We start from the raw sequence: 22,175 nt of genomic DNA on the forward strand, positions 1-22,175 counted from the left end.
ACATTATGTACAAATAATCTCATCAAGTAATTGTTAGCCTACTTAATACATTATCTATCCTTCTATCCAATCAGTCTTGTCACCTTGTCTTATACCAATAATAGAATCTGTTCCAGACTTCAAAATATTCTGATTCCCCTTTATTTTTTAATTCAAGGGTGAGCTTATCTGCTTCCGCACAGGCCAAAATTTTTCTAAGTATACCTAACTCCTGGTGGTGTATTTTCTTTTTTACAATACTGCGCATAAGTTATACGCGCCACAGTTAGTACAGGTATAATTAGATAAAACGCATCTTTCTTATACCCCTACGGTATTATGCCTAGGAGAAAAATTTCTGGTTTGAATAAAATTTAAGTATTTAAGTATTTAATAAATTTATAGGCCGCCCAATCCCGAAATTTGATCTCCCACCATTTGTTCCAACCATGATTGTATCATTTTCCAGTATGTTTTGGCCTCATTGCATGTCTACCACATATGATAAAAAGTGCCTAGTTGTTTTTTTTGCACTTCCAACAATTTGGAAGTGCAAATTTTTAAACATTTTGGAAAGCCATGCTGGGGAAGATGCCATCTTTAGAACATCTTATACAGATTTTCTTTATAAGCCATGGCCATTGTTAGTTTCTGATTAAGTATCCAAAGTTTTTCCCATTTAGCCAAATGCACATTATAACCAAACTTTTTCGCCCAGGTGACTATAGTTTCTTTGACATGTTCTTCCTAAAGTTTATATTCCAGCAAAAATATATGCAGCAGTTTGATCAACCTATCTTCTGTCTCTATCTGAAGTTTATCTAATATTGTGTAATCTTTGGCAATACCTTCCTTTTTCCTATCCTATGCAAACCTTGTTGTATCTGTAAATAAGACCACCATTCTAGTTGTACCCCTTGTGGTGCCAATTCTAGTCTAGTTTTTATCTCTCCCTGTCTGTTCAATAACTGTTTGTATGTAACAATTTTTTCCATGTTACAGGAGGTAAAATGATTACTAGATTATATAATTTTCTTTTAAGATATAAAATGGAAGAAGACACGGTAAAGGAGACAATGATTAGTTGGGGAAGAAATTTTGGCCGTAATATAGAGTTAGAAAAATGGGATAAACTATGGGAATGAAATTATAAATTTACAACAGCAGTAGCTTACAAAGAAGTCCTCTATAAAATGTACTCGAATGTGCAGAAATGGACAAAATGACAATAGAACTAAAAGAAAGAGAAGAATCAGATTTCTATAAAATGTGGAATAAAATTTATAAGTGGCTAAAAAACAGAAGCCAAAACATAAAATAGAGAATGTAAATATATGGTAATATAAATAATCAATATTAATATGTTAGCACTACTGTTGTTATATTATAGGACAAGGTAAAAGCAATAGGAAGGCAATGCAGAATGGAGAATTATAAAGGCTAAACAAGAAAGCTGATACAGAAGGCTGTAAAATTACTTTATATTGTTATGTAATTCCTGGATTCCTTTCAGTCGGGTTTCAGGCCTGGTTACAGCATGGAAACTGCTTTGGTCGCGCTGATCGATGATCTCTGGCGAGCCAGGGATAGGGGTCACCCCTCTATCCTTGTGCTCCTTGACCTCTCAGCGGCCTTCGATACCATCGACCATGGTATCCTTCTGCGACGGTTGTGAGAGGTGGGAGTGGGAGGCACCGTCCTTCGGTGGTTCTCCTCCTACCTCTCGGACAGGTCGCAGTCGGTGTTGGTCGGAGGGCAGAGGTCAACCCCAAGGCCCCTCAATTATGGGGTGCCGCAGGGTTCGGTCCTGTCCCCCCTCCTATTTAACATCTACATGAAGCCGCTGGGTGAGATCATACGCCGGCACGGGATTAAGTACCACCAATATGCGGACGATACGCAGTTGTACCTGTCCGCCCCGTGCCAACTCAGCGAAGCAGTAGAAGTGATGTGCCAGTCCCTGGAGGCTGTTAGGGTCTGGATGGGAGTAAACAAGTTGGCACTCAATCCAGACAAGACCGAGTGGCTACTGATGTTCCCTCCCAAAGATTGGCCAAGTATTCCATCTCTCAGGCTGGGGGGTGAAATTATACGCACCTCAGAGAGGGTTCGCAATTTGGGAGTCCTCCTGGATCCCCAGCTGACTTTAGAACACCATTTGTCGGCTGTGACCAGGGGGACCTTTGCCCAGGTTCGCCTGGTGCACCAATTGCAATCCTACCTGGATTGGGAGGCCCTTCAGACAGTCACTCACACCCTTGTGACCTCAAGACTGGATTACTGTAACGCTCTCTACATGGGGCTGTCCTTGAAGAGTGTTCGAAGACTTCAGCTGGTCCAGAACGCAGCCGCTCGAGCGATTGTGGGTGCACCCAGGTACACCCACGTCACACCTATCCTCCGCGAGCTGCACTGGCTACCCATTAGTCTCCGGACCCGCTTCAAGGTGCTGGTCATTACCTATAAAGCCCTACATGGCATCGGACCTGGGTACCTGAGAGACCGCCACCTGCCAATTACCTCCCATAGACCGATTAGATCTCACAGGTTAGGTCTTCTCTGGATTCCATCTGCCAGCCAATGTCGGCTGGTGACTCCCCGGGGGAGAGCCTTCTCTGTCGCAGCTCCAGCCCTTTGGAACGACCTCCCCGTGGAGATCCGGACCCTCACTACCCTCCCGGCCTTCCGCAAAGCCGTTAAGTCCTGGCTACTCCAGCAGGCCGGGGGGCTTTCGAAATATCCAGCCCCATGGAAACTGTTACTGTTGTGTATTTTAAAGTGTTGTTTTGTTTATTTATTCCCTTCCCTTGTTTATTGTAAGCCGCCCGGAGTCCTTCGGGAGTGGGCGGCATACAAGACCAAAAAACATCAACATCAAACATTATGTATGTTTTGTGTTTTGTTTTTTCTTGTGGTGTTTTTCTTTCTGTTTTTAAAGATTAAAACATTCAATAAAAATTATTTTTTAAAAAAACTTTTTTTTCATGTTAATTAAATTTAGATGTGTGTATGCTTCCATTGTAGATAGCCAAATGGGTATTTCAATATTGTGGTCGTATTTAATTTTGTTCCATACTAATAATAGGGACTGTCTGATGGAATGTCTATAAAAATATTTATGTGCAGATCCTTTTTCATACCATAGGAAGGCATGCCATCCTGCTTGGAGGTCATGACCTTCAAATTTGAGTTATCTTTTATTTCTCAACATTATCCATTCTTTTAACCATGTTAGAATGGCCACAGTATAATAAAGTTCTCAATCTTCCAAATACTCCTTTTTCCTTAGTATCTTGCATAGCTTTGAGTTTTATTCTTGGTTTTTTCCTCTGCCATATAAATTTAGAAACTGATTGATTTTAAATCTTTAAAAAAACTTTTTCTAATTTAACGGGAATGTTCTGAAACAGAAAAAGAAATTTTGGTAGTACATTCATCTTTATGATTGCGATCCTACCCATCAGGGACAATTGTAAGTTTTTCCACCTTTCTAAGTCTTGCTTAGTTTTATTGATTAAATTAATATAGTTGTCTTCTTTGATGGACACATACCTCGCTGATAAATGTATATCTAGTTAAATTTTTTGACAATTTGAATACCCAATTTCTTCGTTAACTCCTCTTTCAATTTGGATGTCATATTTTTACCAACGTTTTAGTCTTTGTCATATTTATCTTTAGACCTGCTATTTTCCCATACTCTGTCAATTCCTCAATAAGTTTCATACCAGACTTTAAAAGATCCTCTAACACGAAAACTAAATCATCCGCGAAAGACTATAACTTAAATTGTTCCTCTTTAATTTCTGGTCCCTTTCTCCTCTTTACATATATTCCTAGCTAAAACTTCTAAGGTTAATATGAACAGCAACGGGGATAGGGGGCAACTTTGTCTTGTACCTTTCTGTATTGATATACTTCACGTTAATTCACCATTAATTATTACTTTGGTTTTTTGATTTGTATATATTGCTCTGATCGTATTCATAAACTTATCCTCAAACTCCATGTGTTCCAACTGTTGATGTAAAAATTCCCAGTTCATATTGTTGAATGCTTTTTGGGCATCGAGAAAAAGTAGTGCAACCTGTTTTTCATTATGCACTTCATAATATTCAAGAATGTCCAGCATAGTTTCATATTGTTTTTAATTTATCTTCTGGGAAGGAGTCCATTTTGACCTGTGTGGATAAACAATGTGAATAATTTTTTCTGCAATTATCAGAGCAAAAATCTTATAATCTGCATTTAGCAGTGAAATTGGTCTGTAGTTTTGTATAGACATCTGATCTGAGTCCTCCTTAGGAAATAAGACAATGTCAACCTTCATTCATGATAGCAATGTCTTCACCTCTTTCACCACAGCATTATAAACCTCCATCAGCATTGGAACAAGCATATCCTGGAATTCTTTATATATTTCCGCTGGCAGTCCATCCGGCCCTGCTGCTTTATTATTCTTTTGTCTTTGTATGGCCTCAATTATCTCTGATATTTTTATTTCCTCATTGAGCATATCTTTTACTTCCCCTGGTATCTTTAGCAAATCTGACTTTTTCAGATATTGTAGTATTCCTTCCTTTGTATAGTCTCGGTTTTCTCTATATAATTGTTCATAGAACTTTTGGGTAATCCTTTTCTTTTCCTCTAGTTGATAGCAGATCTCGCATTTTTCATCTTGTAATTTATTGATCCAATTCTCTTGCTTCAATCTATAGGCTAGCCACCGCCATGGTTTATTTGCATTCTCAAAGAAATTTTTATTTTATTTTTTTATAGACTGTGCCAGTTTTGCTTTTTCAAATATAGCCAATTCATGTTTAATCAATTCCATACTTTCTTTTATACTTCTATTTTGTGGTTTCTTTTGAAATTCACTCTGTAAATTTCTGTATCTTTCTTCAACTCTCTTGTTTTTTGATTCTCAATTTTTTTTCTTCCTAGCTGTAGCCAATATCGTGACCCCTCCTATATATACCTTAGTTTTATCTCATAGGTTTTGTATGGATGTGTCTCCTGGGCAGTTTTCTTTGAAGAAAAAATCTCAGTCCCTGATTGACTCTTTTAATATATTCCTGATCTTTTAGGATTGTTCTGTTGAATGACCAATGATAACTGCCCTTTTGTTTTTTTCCATGTTATTGAATTACATGGGATTGTGGTCAGCCCATAAATTGGGTTCTATGTCTCTCTCCTTCACTTCTGAAATTAACTCCATCGACATCCAGCCCATATCTATTCTTGACCAGGATTCATGTCTATTCGAGTAGAAGGTATATTGCTCTCCCTCTGGACATCTTTTTCACCATATGTCATAGATATTTAATTCTTCGGCCATTTGGAAGAACCACCTGAGCAAAGTTCTCCTAACTCCTTTTCTCTTCTTTCCACTTTTATAGTCCTATTTCTGATAAAACTATAGCATTGAAATCTCCCATTAAGCAAACATTGTCGTTTCCCATCTCTCAGATAATGTTATGTAATCTATAATAAAAAAAATTCTGACCTTCATTAGGTGCATATATTACAACCAGTAACAACTTTTTTTGGTTTAACATTATTTCTACAATTAATATTTTCCCATTCTCATCATGATAGATTGGTTTAGTCTGGATCGTATCTTTAACATATAACTCTATTCCTCTTTTCTTTTGATCAGCTAATGCCGTTTACCCAATCTAGGATATTCCAAGATCTGGATCTGTTGTTTGGTTATATGGACCTCTTGCAATGCAATTATATCATAATTCAGATGTTTTAATTTATTGAAGGTTGTTTTTCTTTTCTGGGGCAAATTTAGACCATTAATGTTCTATGTGTATTTAGATCATATGCTTCTTGTTGCCCTTATCTCTCTCACTTCTTTTGGTTCTTCCCCTTTTCCTCTAAAACATCTCCTTTCTCCTTTCTTATCTCCGCTAGTTCCTTTTCTCTTCATATCTGTGCCCTGAGTCCTTGCATCCTTGTTTCCAACAGTTCTCCTTCATCTTCCTCACCTCCTGACCAACAAGTTGATTGTAGAATTCTTCCGCTTGTTCCACTGTGTCTATTCTGAATCTTTTATCTCTCTAAGTTACCAGTATGCCCTCTGGCATCAACCATCTGAAGTTAATTTCATATTTATTCAGCACTGATGTTAAAAATTGATAGGGCCTTCTTAGTTCTCTGATTCTCCTCGGTACCTGTTTTAGTTGTCGTTGATTGTGTACTATTGGGTTGTCTCTTCTTCTATTCAGCACCTCGTCATGTACTGATTTCTTAACTAACTTTACATGAACTTCCCTTGGGAGATTGTTCATTTTTGTGTAGTTTGTCTGGATTTTATATGTCTCATTGATCTCACTTGTCATCTCATCCTTTCCTATTCCCAAACCTTTTGCCATAAGATCTGCCATCATATCCAGTAGATCCTCGCCGTTTTCTTCCTTTACGTTCTGAAACCGTAGAAATTGGGCTGCTTTCTCCGATTCTAACATGAGGACTGTTAGTTCAAGTTCTTTGTCCACCTGGATCAACCTAGAACTCAGCTCCTCCATTATTTTCCCTTCCTTCTCCATCCTTGCTTCTATTGCATTTATTATTTGTTCGTTTTTATTCATCTGTTCCTGAAACTTCAAATTTATCATCTATCTTCTGCATTTTTCCTTTAGTTCCCCAGTGTCATTTTTTTACTTCTCCAATATCCTTTTTTAATTCCTCATGTTTTCTAGCCATTGTTTCTTGCATAGCCTGTAATATCATCTGAAGATCCTTCATTGAATTAGATCTTTCTCTCTGGAGCATATCCTCAGAGGATCTCTGGTTCGAGGGGCTGGCGGCCGCTAAAGACATCTGGGATGCTGGCTTCCTCCCGTGCTAATTTTGATTTGATTTGTAATGTTTGTCATTTTTTAAAAAATTGGATCCCTAATTTAGTTATTTTCCAGAACTCCCACTTTCTTCTCTCATTCGTAACTTTTTCCAGTCCTTCTTTCTTTCTTCCTTCCTTTTCCCACTCCCTCTTCTTCTCCCTCTTCCTCTACTCAATAATCAATTTTAAGGAGAATTAAGGGATAGTATCATCTATATGTCAGTAGATTAGTATACTATATGTAAACAGCTATTAGAGGATAGAAAGAGAATGAGAGAGACTTATCAATTTATCGCTAGGTGCGTATGTATTTGTGTGTGTGTGTGTGCACGCGTTCATGTGTATAGCTCACACTTGTAATATTACTATATTTCTATTAATCTAAGAGTAAATTCTAAGAGTGAATTCCTTATAATTATTAATTATATTGTGATCAATCCATCTCCTTAATCAATAATAATGTGAATAATATCAAGAACAGTAGAGTTAATAATCTTATAGCAATAGCAATAACAATGACAATAACAATGTTTCTTTGATAGTAGCATTATAACATTAATTCCTAACCCTTAAGTTCAACCTTACATATGACCCTCCGATATTAAGTAGTTATATAAATATTCTGAATCCTCTTAGTCCATTTAATCTTCTCTCTCTCTCCAATCGTTTCTTTTAATAATGTCCAAAAGTTATCATCAATGTCCTCCAATAGTCAGGCCTCTGCTATCCAAATATTCTGCTTTCTTTTGAAGTATACCCTAGGGCTATGATGGTGAACCTATGGCATGCGTGCCACAGGTGGCATGTGGAGCCCTTTTTGCTGGCACACAAGCAGTCGGCCAGCTCAGACCCACTGTGCATGCCTGCGCCTCCCGCCACCCAGCTGATTTTTTGGTCTCTGGTGTTGGCAGGAGACACATGTGAATGTGTGGTGAGTAGGGAGAGGTCTCAGGGGCATACGTGGGGGGAGGGGGAGAGCACGCATTCAGGGGGGGTGGGGAGTGCGACACAGCTCTCCCATGCCCCATTTTTGGTGCTTCCCCACCCTAACCCACCCCTGGGCATGCGCGGGTGATCCTTGTTTTGGTGCTGACAGACCTTCCTGTGAAGCCTCCTGGCACCAAAGATGGGGATCACTTTGGCTCTCTCCTAACAGGAGAGGATCAGACCTCAAACTTGACTTGAAGTGGGGAGCCGCTCCGGATTTTCATTCCCCAAACGAGTTTGCCCCAAGGCATTGAAAAATGGGACTTATCCCTTTTATCCCCTGCAAGACCACTGCAGTATTGTGGTCCCATTGTGGTCCCATGATCAAAATTTAGAGGCATGGCAACTGGCATATTTATTGTGGTTGCAGTGTCCTGAAGTCACGCGATCACTTTTTGCAACCTTCTGACAAGCAAAGTCAGGTGGGAGACCATATTCACTTAACAACCATTTGGAGGGCCAGTTTAGTCTAAAGGTTAAGGCACCAGGCTAGAAAGTGGGAAACCGTGAGTTCTAGTCCTACCTTAGCCATGAAAACCAGATGAGTGACCTTGAGCCAATCATTCTCTCTCAGCCCAACCTCCCAGGATTGTTGTTTGGGGAAAATAGAAGGAGGAAGATTTGTTGGATATGTTTGCTGCCTTGAGTTATTTATAAAAATAATATTGGCAGGATACATAAAATAAATAAAATAAATGTGGCAAGAAAGGTTATAAAATCGGGGAGAATTCACTTAACAACTGCCTTGCTTAGCAATGGAAATGTTGGGCTCAATTGTGGTCATAAGTCGAAGACTACCTGTATAGCATTCAGTTAGGAAAGAGGTCGAGTGATTCATAACTCACGTGAGAGATCTCAAAATGATCAGGTAGATTTAATCTTCCCACATAGAACAAATGTCTCTGCATTTGATCTGAGCCAAAAATATAAATAATGTTATTTAATAATAGACTGATCAAACTAATGACTTATCTGCATGGTTGATGTACTGTATATACAAAATTTGTACTTATATGGAAGATTCAGAATCTTCTAGAACAGTGGTTCCCAAACTTGGCAACTTTAAGACTTGTGGACTTCAACTCCCAGAATTCTCCAGCCAGCAGTCCACAAGTCTTAAAGTTGCCAAGTTTGGGAACCACTGTTCTAGAATTACAGCAGGAAATTTGATCTCATGTGCTTGTGTTTCATGGAAATGACTCCCACTTTTCCAGTAGCACCTTCTGCCACCTTAGCAGCAGCATTTGGACAATTTCTTTTGTCCTCCAGTAGCCTGTTTTTTTCTTATCTTCATTAATATAGTTTCTCTTTTGTTTTTTTTTTCCTTTTTCTTGCAAAAAGAAGCGCAGCTGGTATACCCATTAGTTTGTATGTCTTTTTCTTTTTTCTTTTCTTTTTATGAGTGGGCAATTGTTCAACCACAACCACTCTCCCTCTACAAATGCCTGGCTTGGTCTGATATTCCTGTTGACCATTATGTGTTCTTAGGAAACTGAAGAGAGGAGTTGTAATTTCTACTAAAATTGTTCAGCTCCAAAAGATTCTTAAAAGGAGCTGAAGGCACAGATGACCAAGTATAAGAACTTGTAAGTGAATGATAGTGTAAACCATCTATTCTTTCAAAGCAATTGTTCAGAATTTGGAATTCCAAATATGAAGCAATTTGTCTTAACAAAGTTCTCAGATCCAGACTCTAGATACTATTAATGACTATTTAGATTGCTTGGTAGAGTATTAAATAGCCCATCAAAATAATATTGCTTTGCATGCTTATTAACATTAATTAACAAACATGATTATCTAATTCTGGGCCATGCAGTTCTATTATTCTGACTCCTCTTAATGAATTACTTACAGTCTGGATGAGGAGCCTATGGAAGAGGATCCTCTTCTGTAGCATACTCCTGGTTTCAAGCGTTCCAGTGAAATTCATCTTGTCTTTGAAGGCCTGCCAAGAAGCTTTCTATTGTTATACCTGCATCCTGCCCTGATTTTCTTCCAGAAAGGCAGCCATGTTGAAAAACAGATTAATTTCTCCATATTGTAATTGTATGGATTACGCTCATGGAAAACAAAACAAATAAAATGCAGGTGAAGAACAGCAATATGGATTACAGACACACTGAGTGATCTTCCTTTTTTCCTCAATGGAAGCTATAAGAAGCAAGATGCTAGGGAAGTATTTGGTTGTCAGCTTTTGCTGTTGTTTCAAAATCAAAGACTTAACATGTATGTAACAATTTTCATTTAAACTGGTGCTTAACATTTAATTACATTCAGACTACTCAAAGTAAATTCTACTTTTGTTTCAGTATTTTTGTGGTTCTTGCGTATTTGTGAATAAGAGTTCTTCAAAACTCAGACCCTGAGGAGGGTTATTTTTCTTCTTGTGAAGGGTAAAAAGAAAACTAAGTTTTTATATATTCATTCAAATTATATAAATGTGAAGAGGGAGAGTGTAAAATAAGAAAGATAGCCAGAAAAGGGATATTGGCATTGCCAAAGCCATTGGAAAAGTTTGTGCCTTTTAAAATAATAGACTGACTTGGGCAGCTATTTTTTCCTGACATTTTTGAGGAACTATGCCTTAAAGATAAAAAAAACTTTGTAGCGGTTCTTCTGGCAGAAAAAGCCAAGAACTGCATTCTGTAAGAAAGATTCTAGGATTTCTGCTAGCATGATTATTTAAAGCAAGCAAAGGCCAGAGCTTCTCCCAAACAGTCTACAACCTTATTTTGATTTTTCTTTCCTTGCTGTTTAATTTTTTTAAAATTAAGGTAATATGACAAGTGTTGTTGGGTTTCTTAAGTTCATTGATTTTTTAAAAATCCAACATCTTCTTCTATACATTATGGATAACAAATTATCAATTTGGTTGTAAAGGCATGCACAAATACAATTGCAATTTTTTTTAAAAATGGAATGCTTTTTATTAAAAGCAGATTGCATGGAATATTGCTTAATTTTTTAGGTATAAATATTTATGTATGCTGTGTAATGAATAATATAAATATATTCCAAACTTAGGAAAATGACTCTTAGAAATTATTAATTAAATATTTATAATGCATTTATATTACCTATATCAATGGTGGCAACCATTGGAAATTCCTTCCAAAGTATTTGTGGATTGAAAGGTTAAGATCTAGTTAAAATGCCCATTTCCAAAGTGCAGTTTGGAACATTAAAATGCCCAACATTTTAGCCACTGGGCAACTACCCTACATACTGTTATTTAACTTTTAAGTTCTTCAGTGTTGACCCTCTTTTAACAAACAAAGTATTTCTGGTAAATATTTGTTTACTATTGATTTATTTTTTCACATTAGTTTTCAAATAAAGCCAATTATTTGCATTGATTTTCATGTTTGGTTTGGTTTGAGAACTGTGTTTCCAGACATTATTTTCTGGACATACATAATTTTTCCTTGGACACTAAAGTTTTCTTATTTCCCGATTTTTGTACAGAAAACACTTTTTAATATTGTGCATGTTGCAAACTGATATGTATTATTTTCAGAATATTCTTTTCTCAAAAGGAAGGATTCCACAGTCATTTTTAAGATCAAAAATTGATTGTATAATTTGTCAGTTCTTCAGTTGTAGTTGTTATGCTACCTAAAGTAAATGATAAACTTTCCTCTCTTGAAATTGATTAGTATTATAAAGAGCAATGTATATTCTCAATGGCAAGGATTATTAAAGGCATTAATAATTTAAATAAATAAGTTGAAAGATTGCAATATTCTGTTGGTACAGTTAATACTGAGAAAACACACATTACTGTGCTTGAATAATCCCTTTAAAGATTATTTCAAAATAAATAACAATAATAATAATTACATTAGGTTTTTGAGAGTGTGTTAATCTTCACCATGATCTCTTTTCTTCTACATATTTTTTTAAAATGAGAGCAGTTGACCCTCTTATGTAACTGCTTAAATTTTTAGCAGGGAAATTAGAAGAGATTAATTTTTTTCTAAAGAAACATTTTTTGGTTATATTAACTGACAGAGTCAACTTATAATTATGTAGTTTTGAAAAGGTTTTTTCTTTCATGCCATTATGATTGGAGTTATGAGAATATAAACATAAATTTCAATGAGTGCAGACTAGTTTTAGGAGTTTATTTAATGAAAAAGTTAATATGCAATTTTTAAAACAGACACTACAATATTAATCTTCATGTTAACCCAAATGGATTCAAAACCCAAATGGATTCTTTTTGGCATTAGAACTGCCAGGAGCATACTCAAAGACTAAAGTTTGATGGTAAAGATAAAATGTATATTTTATAAAATGCTTTGCTGCTGTGTTCTAAAAAGATTTTTGTGTGAAATTACTTGGTTTTGTATTTTGTTAATTTACTATGTTTTACTACAATTGATAAAAATTGTTGAATTCTGTGATCACTGCAACTTCAAATCTATTTTATATTTGAACATAAAAATTGTCAATAATTTTTTGTCACAAAAAATAATAATATGTATCAATGGTGTTAATATGATTGGTTTTAATGTTACTTTTAAGAGCATTCATTTGTTACTTTCAAATTGCTACATCTTTGGAAGTGAAAAGCATTTCTAAAGTCAGAAAGAATTTTGGTATATGTAATTTGCCCCATAATTTATTAATTCCTTTTTAAAATAAATATACCATAATCTCACTGTACGCCTAAAACTGAATTTCTTCTGCAGTTATTCTAGGAGAGAAAAGATATGCATGGTTGGAGGATGGAAATAATTTTATTTAATAAAAGCATAGATAAGGAAGGTTTCTGGGCTCTGTGAATAAACAAAAAGCTCAGTGTGAGTAAGACAATGTATCATCTCCAATTACAGTTTTTTATATACTATAAGGAAGAGGTACCTAGGTTCTACCAGCAGGATTCTATATGTTTTTTGATTAATGCAATTCTGAAGGTAAAGAGTGATTTCCTACACTTCTGTTACAACATGTTAAAAAGAATAATCTAAAAGTAAGTTCCATTGTATAATATAATAGATCATAATTCTTTTACTTTTTACTTTCGGTACAGACAAACATTCCTTTTTATTAATCATGTACTCATTCCAGTTTTCTTTTTCTAAAATTTTAGACTCACATTTTATGGGCATTGATAAATATATAAATATATTTTTTCAAGTTTCCAATAGTTAAAAAAATATGGTCTATTAGGTTCGCATGCCTTTGTATCGTAAACAGACTTTGCACGCTACACTTGGCAAAAGTGTACGCTACACTTTTTTCACTGTGGGAAAAAGCTTTCTGATGGCATTAGCAAGATATACAAGTTGGGTAGCTTTGTGTCACACAAAAATAAGAGGCATGGACAAGGGAAGTTTAATTGACTCATCTGATTAAGGACCTATGCTTTTAATGTAACATTTAAAAATGTCAAAGGACTACTTAAATATTTGTCATTAAAAAAATAATAATTGCATTTTTGACAAGCCAATAATAGAATACATTGTATTTATTTGGAAATGTTCTTGAAAAACTATGCTGAACATACAAATAAACTGCCTGTGTCAGTTTTTTTAAGAGAGGGAGGAAAAAGAATTGTGTTTTTGTTTGTAAGGGATAAGGAAGGTGCAAACCTATGCTAATTTCTGTTTATATTAAATATCATATGAAATTGGAAATAACTTTAAGAGGTAACTCTTCAGCTCAACTGTACTACTTTTTAAATTACTAGGAATTATATATATAGATTTTTACATTTAAGCAGTGATATTAAGCAGTAAAGGGACATAGTGGCTAAGTGGCTAAGACACTGAGCTTGTTGATCAGAAAGGTCAGTGATTCGGCTGTTCGAATCCCTAGTGCCGCGTAACAGAGTGAGCTCCTGTTACTTGTCCCAGCTTCTGCCAACCTAGCAGTTCGAAAGCATGTAAAAATGCAAGTAGAAAAAATAGGAACCACCTTTGGTGGGAAGGTAATAGCATTCCATGCGCCTTCAACATTTAGTCATGCCGGCCACATGACCACGAAGACGTCTTTGGACAGCACTGGCTCTTCAAAACGGGGATGAGCACCGCTCCCTAGAGTCGGGAACGACTAGCACATAGGTGCGAGGGGAACTTTTACCTTTACCTTATACTGTGCAAACACTATGGATTTGAACAAAACTTTGCATCAGCACTAAATGAGATTTCTTCATAGGGATAGTTGAGCTTGATTTCCTCCCAGCTTCATATTATATTTGAGATAATTAAAAAGAATGGGCCAGGAAAAATAATTTAATACTTGTGGTGCTTTATCTTGCTGGCAACCCATATGTATGGGTTGAAAAACTATTAACCCAAGAATTTATTACGAATATGTAGTATGAAAAGTTTTAACATTATTATATTCTGCTTTATGCCTAAACATGCTCAATATATCATCAATAGCAGCTAACAGTTTACTCTGCAATTTATACAAAGTTTCATTTTTAATTGTATAAACCCTTTAAATTATAGTAGCATATTCTTTGTACTTAAATTTTGTTATGACTTTTTTCTTAGTAGATTTGAAATTTGGGTTATTTTTCCTATGTATCTCTCATTCCTCTTTTTTGTTATATTGTCTTACTTTTTTTAACCAGTGGTGTTTCTCTAACCTATACCAACATCAATTTCAACTTTAATACAAGTTCAGTATTTTGTACCACATTATGACATCTTGTTATTACTGTGGTGTAAATAAAAAGATAAAATGAATTAAAAAAAATATCTGTATTGCGGTTAATAACAATTGTCTTCTCTCTTCCTTTGTCAATTTATTTTTGGATGTTTATGCTCAAATATATTCTGAAAAACTGCTAAATTTTGAGTATGTCTTGCAAACAGATGGTCCCTGGAAGCAATTTCAGTTGAATACGTTATAAAACAGGTTCAAACTTTCCCTTCATTGTGGATATTTTTTCCTGATAACGGGATGAAAGAAATGACAGCAAAATATAGGAAGTTGATATTGTATAAAATCACAATTGAAGAAATACAGTGCAACAGGAGAAAAATGCTGGCTCACAGAAATGAAATGTCTTCAGAAAAATGTTTATGTATCCAAGTTCTAAATTAGTGAGGCTAAGTCCCTAGGAAATAAAGACCCTTGACTCCATTTGGTTGAAGTGATAGATTCTTTTATTAAGAGATAGTGGTTAGTGGTTTCAGCAAAAGCAAGGCAAGGTCTGAATATTCCCACCCAGAGGTACAAAGTTTTCACCTTGTTTGTAACCCTACACCCTGACCGCGAGGCAATGGAATCTGGCTGCTTAGCACCTCTGGTTCCTGTCAGTATCCTCCCTCCACCCTTACGTCCTTCTGACTACCTGTGTAAGGACCTGCCTTGCCCCCCTCTTCAAAAAAGCGTAGACACCTGGTATTTCAAAAGAAATCTTTTATTGAAAAGAAATGAAAGCAAATCAACATCGAAAACAGGCTCTGGGACCCTCAGGCTATACAATCCATAATAAAGAGACTTAGGAACCCCTCCCAATGTGGGCAGCTAGCAACTTAGCTCTCCATGTCTTTTTTAAGGGATGGCCACCAGAATTGTCTTTTGGTGAGGTGTAGAGTTTTCACAAATACAAAATGTCCAGCTATCCTAGAGTTGTGGCATCACTTCATGTGATCCAATCTTTGGCTAGCAGGGATGTAAAGTTTGTTTTCTACCTAGGCTAAGTTGTCTTTGAGCAAACAAATGTTTTGTGTGCTTGGAACCAGTCATCCTTAAGTAGAGCTTCCTTAAATTTGGATACCATTGCATTGCCAGCAAGCTGTTCTTTTTTGGTTTGTGCTGGAGTAATTACTTTGGCGGCTAACTGGAGTGTTTGGAGTATAGGTTTAACAGTCTTTTTGCTGTTATATTGAAGTTTTCTGGACAGGGCATCAACTAAGAAGTTTTTTCCTCCTGGGAGATATTTGAGGGTGAAATTAAACTGTTCAAAGTATTGTGCCCAACGTACTTGTTTGGGGGAGAGTTTTCATGGGGTCTTCAGAGCTTCTAGGTTTTTATGATCAGTCCAGACGTCGAAGGGGATTTTGTTCCCTTCTAAGAATTGTCTCCGTGTGAGGAGGGCCCATCATGCTGCATAAGCTTCTTTCTCCCATATAGTCCATCTTTGTTTGGTTTCTATCAATTTTTGGATGGGTATGCACATAGTTGCAATTGTCCCTGTTCATTGTTTTGCACTGCTCTTATTGGCACGTCACTGGCGTCTGCTTGGATGACAAATGATTGTTCTGGATCTGGATGTTTTAGGATTGGTTCTGCTAAGAATAGCTGTTTAAGTTTTTCAAATGCCACTTAGCATTCCATGGTCCAGTTAAGGGGTTGCCTTGGTTTCGGTTTCTCTCCCCCTCACCTTTCATCTTTAGCAAGTTTGTAATGGGGAGAGCGATTTTGCAAAGACTGGAATGAATTGATGGTAAAAGTTAGCAAACCCCAGGAAATGTTGTAGTTGTTTACAGGTTTGGGGTGGCTCCCAATCAATGACAGCTTTTACTTTTTGTGGATCCATCTCTATTCCCTCGTGGGATATCCCAGGTAGTCAGTTCTTTCTTGGTGGAACTCACATTTAGAGAGTTTTGCATAGAATTTGGTGGCTTGGAGTTTAGCAAGAACTGCTTGGACTAGTTTTATGTGTTCTGTTTTTGTTTCAGTGTAAATGAGAATGTCATCAAGATAAACCAGGTTTGTCAAGATAAACCATTTCTTTGTATAAATATTCATGGAGCACCTCGTTAATTAGTTGCATAAACATAGCAGGTGGCCCTTGTAGTCCAAAAGGGGGTACTTTAAATTGGTAGCACCCCAGCAGGGTGTTAAAAGCAGTTTTCCACTCATCCCCTTTCCTAGTTCTGATGCATTAGTACACCTCTTGTAGATCCAGCTTTGAAAAGGTTTTTTCTTTAGAGAAGTGGGCCAGCATGTCTCTCATGAGGGGGAGTGGGTACATATTTTCCATGCTAATCATGTTGAGATTATGGTAGTTTACACAAAGGCGTAAGGAGCCATCTTTCTCTTCATGGAACAATACAGGGGCCATTATTTTTGGTCAGGTAGGTTCAATGAAACCTCTTTTTAGATTTTTATCAATTTTTGTCTAGTTCTCGGGGGGACATGCAGTACATCTTTGGTTTTGGAAGTTTAGTCCCCATTAAGATCTCAATGGCACAATCCATGGTGCAATGAGGTCGGAGTTCATCCGATGCCTCCTCACTAAATACCTTGGCCAAATCCTGTTATTCTTTGGGGATGTTAGTTAGGATGTTAGCAGGGTGGCCAGCCATGGCCATTTCCCTGTTCCCTTTCTCTATCTCTCTTTCCTCTGGGAGGTTTGTGAATGTTATGTATCTCTGGAATTTTATGTTTCCACCCCTCCAGTTTACTTTAGGGTTCCACTTCTGTGGAATGGCTACATGACTTTAGGAACTCTCTCCAGAACTTTGCGGTGAATTGGACTCCACGGTCCAAGGTGATTCTTCTGGGTACTCTGTGTAGTTGGTAGATGGGTGATAAACATTTTCACTAGTTTCTTTGCTGAAGGTAATCCTGAGCAAGCGATGAAATGGGCTTGGTTGGAAAATAAGTTGCTGACTGTCCAAATCATTTTATTTCCACTACTGTCTGGAAGTTCTATGATGAAATCCATTGAAATCTCTTCCCATGGCCGGCTGGGGCTGGCTATTTGTTACAGTAGCCAAGGAGGCTTATCAGGTCATATTTTCATGGCTGCACAAGGGGCACAACCTTTTACGTAGTCTTCTTCTGATTTCATCTTAGGCCACCAAAATTGATGTCTGGCAATGTGGAAGGTCTTTAGGATTCCAAAGTGTCCTTCTAGCTTTGCATCATGGCTTCACTGTAGTACCTCCAATCTTAAGGTGGCCGGCATGTATATTTTAGACCCTTTCTAGGCTAGTCTCTCATTGTTAAGATGTCTTTGTTTGCTGTAAGCCAAGGGTCAGTTGGACGCGGTCAGCTTGTCCTATTTAGGATCCGTCGGCTGTCTGGATTGGCCTTGGGTGGCGACTTCTGCTGCCGACTGATGGGGGGGAATCACTGCATGAATTTCCTCTTCCCTTCGACTGTCGAACTGTGGCTTCCTTGATAGGGCATCTGCCAGCAGGTTCTTCCCTGCAGGAATGTGTTTAAGTTCAAACTTGAATCTTCTGAAATATGGAGCCCAACGGACTTGCTTGGGAGATAGTTTCCTGGGGCTCTTAAGGGCTTTGAGGTTTTTGTGATCAGTCCAGACCTTGAAATGCATTTTCCTCCATTTTAGGAAGTGTCTCTAGGTGAGTAGAGCCCAACGGACTGCATAGGCTTTTTTCTCTCAGATGGCCTATCTTCTCTCGGTGCTGGTGAGTTTTTTGGAGACATAGGCACAAGGCAGAAGTTGTTCTTTTTATCTATTTGTAACAGCACTGCTGCTACAGCTACGTCAATGGCATCTGTGTGGGCGATGAATTGCTGTTCTGGATCTGGGTGTTGTAAAATGGGCTCCTGAGCAAAGAGCCACTTCAGTTTCCCAAACGCTTTTTGGCAGTTCATTGTCCACCCAATTGACTGATTTGGCTTTGGCTTAGTCGGTGATGTCTACTTTGGTTTTTAGTAGTTCCGTTAGGGGCAATGCTACTTCTGCAAACACCGGAATGAATTGTCTGTAAAGGTTCGCAAATTGGTTGGTTAGGTAATATACCCCGTAGCGGGCAATATGGGTCCAAACTCAGTTCAGATAGACCAACTTGTCTGGATTTCCATCAAACGCAGCCCTGAAGTGGGGTGGCGGGACGCACAGGTGATGGAGGTGGCTAGGGTGTGGGAATGGGGGCAGGTGTCCACTGGAGCTGGACCCAGTCTTGACCCAGGTAGTATGCCCATCCAGGTAGCACCTGTCCTTCAGGTGGCATTGGGGCTGCCCCACTGGGGGGGTGGGCCTGCAATGTCTGGGAGGGCCCCTTGGTGGCCTGGGACTTGACTGAGCCAAAGGAGGTGTTGGAGGCCTGACAGATCAGGCTGTCAGGGAGGTAGCCCAAGTCCCCCTGGAGAGACTTGGCTGCATGCTGGATTGTGCTAGTGGGAGCAACACGGGAGCTGCTCCCTGGGTAGATTGGTCCCTCTGGGTTGAAAACGTGAAAGTTGGCTGACTGAGGTGCACCATCACCTGTCTGGATTTCTGATGCGGCCCCATGCTGCTGAGGCTTAATTGGCCAAACTGCTCTGGAAATCCCTCCAGGGTCTGACTGTGGGTCTGGTATTTCCACTCCCCTAACTTGCTGAGGGGTCTCATTGACCTCCTCTTGAGGATCCCCTCTTCTTTCATCAAGGTGATCATGCACTTTCTCACTGGCTCCTGGAACACAGACCGGGAGCTGATGTCTTCCTCCACCTGGTAAAGCTCCTGGGTGGCCAATCACTTGGCATGAGCTTTCAGCCAAGCACCCACCTGGCACTCAATGTCTGACATGCCTACTGCCACCCGCTAGGGCGAGGAGGGGAATGTTAGGCTTTCAGCAACACCTCCACAAGCCCCGTTGGTGGCTGCCATCTCCACCATCCTCTTTTCCATCTTCCTTGAGTCTTCCCGCTGCCCATTAGACTGAGTAAATGGCTGGGGCTCAGGATCCCAGATGGAGGTCTGGGTAGAGCAGGAAGCTTTCTTACGGTTTAGTGGAGAGTTGGTTTAATATCAGGATTCAAAGTAATAGATCCATTGCAAGCAAGAACTCTGAGGCAGATTCCTCAAAGAACAACTTTATTGGAAATATCATATTGGCACATATCTGGCAAAAACCAACTCTTAGGGGCCCCTTGGTTTTCACCTAATTAAAAGTAAAAATTTTCCCCTTAACCCCACTCAGTCATATGGCTCAATCAAGGCAGCGTTCCCTGGTCTGGTGACATCATTCCTCCTTCTTCTGGCCAGGTGTGAGAATGTCCTTGGTTCCCAAGAGAGTATTTTATTTTGACTACACAGCCCCTGCTATCTCGAATCCCCTGCCCTATCCCTTGCTCCACTGTGGCAGCACTGAAGCTCCAAGATGGCTTCAGCAAGATCATCTTAAGGGTTGACACAAGGCTCCATTTCTAATATGTGAAAAGAAAAATATTGACAGTTTTTTTTAATTATTATAATTGAGTGAAGTATCTTTGCATTGACTGAGCAGGTTGTCAAAAAATTATTTGAGGGATGGGGGGAAATTTCAGAATTTTAAATGTTTAAATGTTTTGGGTTTTTTTTAAAAAAAAAACCACAATGATTCAAATGTGTTTCAGGAAAAATTAACAAATCAAATACTGTTTTCTTCCTCAAAAGCCAGTTCATTAATCTCATTGCTCTTGAGCAAATTAGTGCAAAAAGCTCAACAAAAGTACTCATTCGAGGAAATACAGCATTTGATTTTAAAATTGTTAATGTATAGTTGCAATCCCATCTGTTGATTTATGCTTGATAAATCTAATAATGAAAGAAATTAATAACACAAAACATTGTTTTCTATTAAATAACTGATTTGTCTCCATTTTAAAGAGATTTCAGGCAGGACAATTCTGATTTGCACTGAAATTGAGGCTGGGTCTCTGTTTTCAATACTGTAGGAGAATATTTTCACTTGAACCTGCCTTTGATATAGTCTGAGATTTTAAAATTTCCTCAAATACATTTATTTTATAACTTTTTTGAATGATACTTATTTGAATTCAGTCAACTTACTAATTGGTGAAACTATATGTACTTTACCAAAACAATTTCATCACCACCTTCTTGCCAGCCTAGTTCCACTTTATTTAGTACCAATAAGTTCTTCATGCACAACAAAAGAAACTCCTGGGATACTTTTATTACCAAGAGTAAAACTTTACTCATAAATCCATACAGGCACAGAAGAAGAAAAGCCAGTTCTGAGGTTTTGCCATGAAGTGCAGTATAATGAATGCTTTTCCTTTCCCTCAAGCTACCCAGTGTCCATTGTCCACCAATCCATATCAAGCATTTTATTTTGGGAAAACAGTTTTTTTAATTATTATAATTCAGTGAAGTATCTTTGCATTGACTGAGCAGGTTGTCAAAAAATTATTTGAGGGATGGGGGAAAATTTCAGAATTTTAAATGTTTTCCCATTATAGCTACAGGCAAATCTTATTCTGAATCTATTCAAATCAAATCAAATTTTTCCTGAGAATTTTAAAAAATCATGAATTCAAACAGTTGTAAACTTTAGTTGTAAACTTAAATATCAAATTCAAAACAGGTCTATGATGATCAACAGATTCTTGTTAAGGACATACCGACCTCCAGCTACAAGAAGCTACCAAAACACATTGAGGAAGAATTGGGCTATAGCTATAAACATTTTAAATCCTTTGTTAGTAGTTACTGCAGTTTTTCAAGCAATTAGTACAATTTGCCTCATGCACTTCAAATGTTAATTCCTGCATTTTTCAGAATTTATATTAAAAGTATTTTAAAAAACTAAGATTATTATATATGTGATCCTGCTAACTATTTGGAAACTCAGAAAAATCAGCATGGGTTATAATGTTCTTCTTTCATTAGCCCCTCCAGTATTATATTTACTACAGTAAGTTTTTCTCCCCTTCTAATTGAACATGTTCATTTACAATAGCTTGCAATACAAATTATGTTCATTATTATATACATATAAATAATTAAGTACATTTATGAGAATTTAACAGCTGATATCAAGCAATCAGATCCTTTGAAGAACCTTCTTTTCTGTTACACATTTTAATCCCATTTCATCCAAGACAACCGGGCTGTCAGATCTGCTGAGAGAAAGGAGAAAACAATAAACCTTTTTTTTTAAAACCCACAATGATTCAAATGTGTTTCAGGAAAAATTAACAAATCAAATACTGTTTTCTTCCTCAAAAGCCAGTTCATTAATCTCATTGCTCTTGAGCAAATTAGTGCAAAAAGCTCAACAAAAGTACTCATTTGAGGAAATACAGCATTTGATTTTAAAATTGTTAATGTACAGTTGCAATCCCATCTGTTGATTTATGCTTCATAAATCTAATAATGAAAAATTAATAACACAAAACATTGTTTTCTATTAAATAACTGATTTAACTGATTTGTCTCCATTTTAAAGAGATTTCAGGCAGGACAATTCTGATTTGCACTGAAATTGACTATTTGAAGGCCGTGTGTCAGATGCCTAAAAGTGATACTGCCATTCAATTGGGAGGAGGGGGGCCTCAGTTAAATCACTAGCTGTATCTACAACAACTGAGTTTTACAACTTTACAGCTGGTTTCCTATTGCCGGAAGACTGAAGGTCCCAGCATCTCTGGAGGGACGTTTATGATAGCCATGTGGGATAACTTACTTTAATGTCTAACTAGA

General features: G+C 37.6%; 1 protein-coding gene across 7 annotated transcripts in view; it reads left to right on the plus strand.

The window, feature by feature from the left end:
* The window catches only part of HDAC4 (histone deacetylase 4), a 286,678-nt gene extending 273,467 nt beyond the window's left edge, over window positions 1-13,211 (plus strand). For all 7 annotated transcript variants that reach the window (XM_032214587.1, XM_032214590.1, XM_032214588.1 and 4 more), the window contains one exon: window positions 9,674-13,211. In XM_032214587.1, coding sequence (XP_032070478.1) covers window positions 9,674-9,713 — 40 coding nt within the window. In that variant the 3' untranslated portion in view covers window positions 9,714-13,211. The remainder of the gene's footprint in view (window positions 1-9,673) is intronic.
* Window positions 13,212-22,175: the final 8,964 nt, after the last annotated feature.

This window comes from Thamnophis elegans, chromosome 3 (genome assembly GCF_009769535.1).
Source record: "Thamnophis elegans isolate rThaEle1 chromosome 3, rThaEle1.pri, whole genome shotgun sequence".
NCBI classification, from domain to species: domain Eukaryota; kingdom Metazoa; phylum Chordata; class Lepidosauria; order Squamata; family Colubridae; genus Thamnophis; species Thamnophis elegans.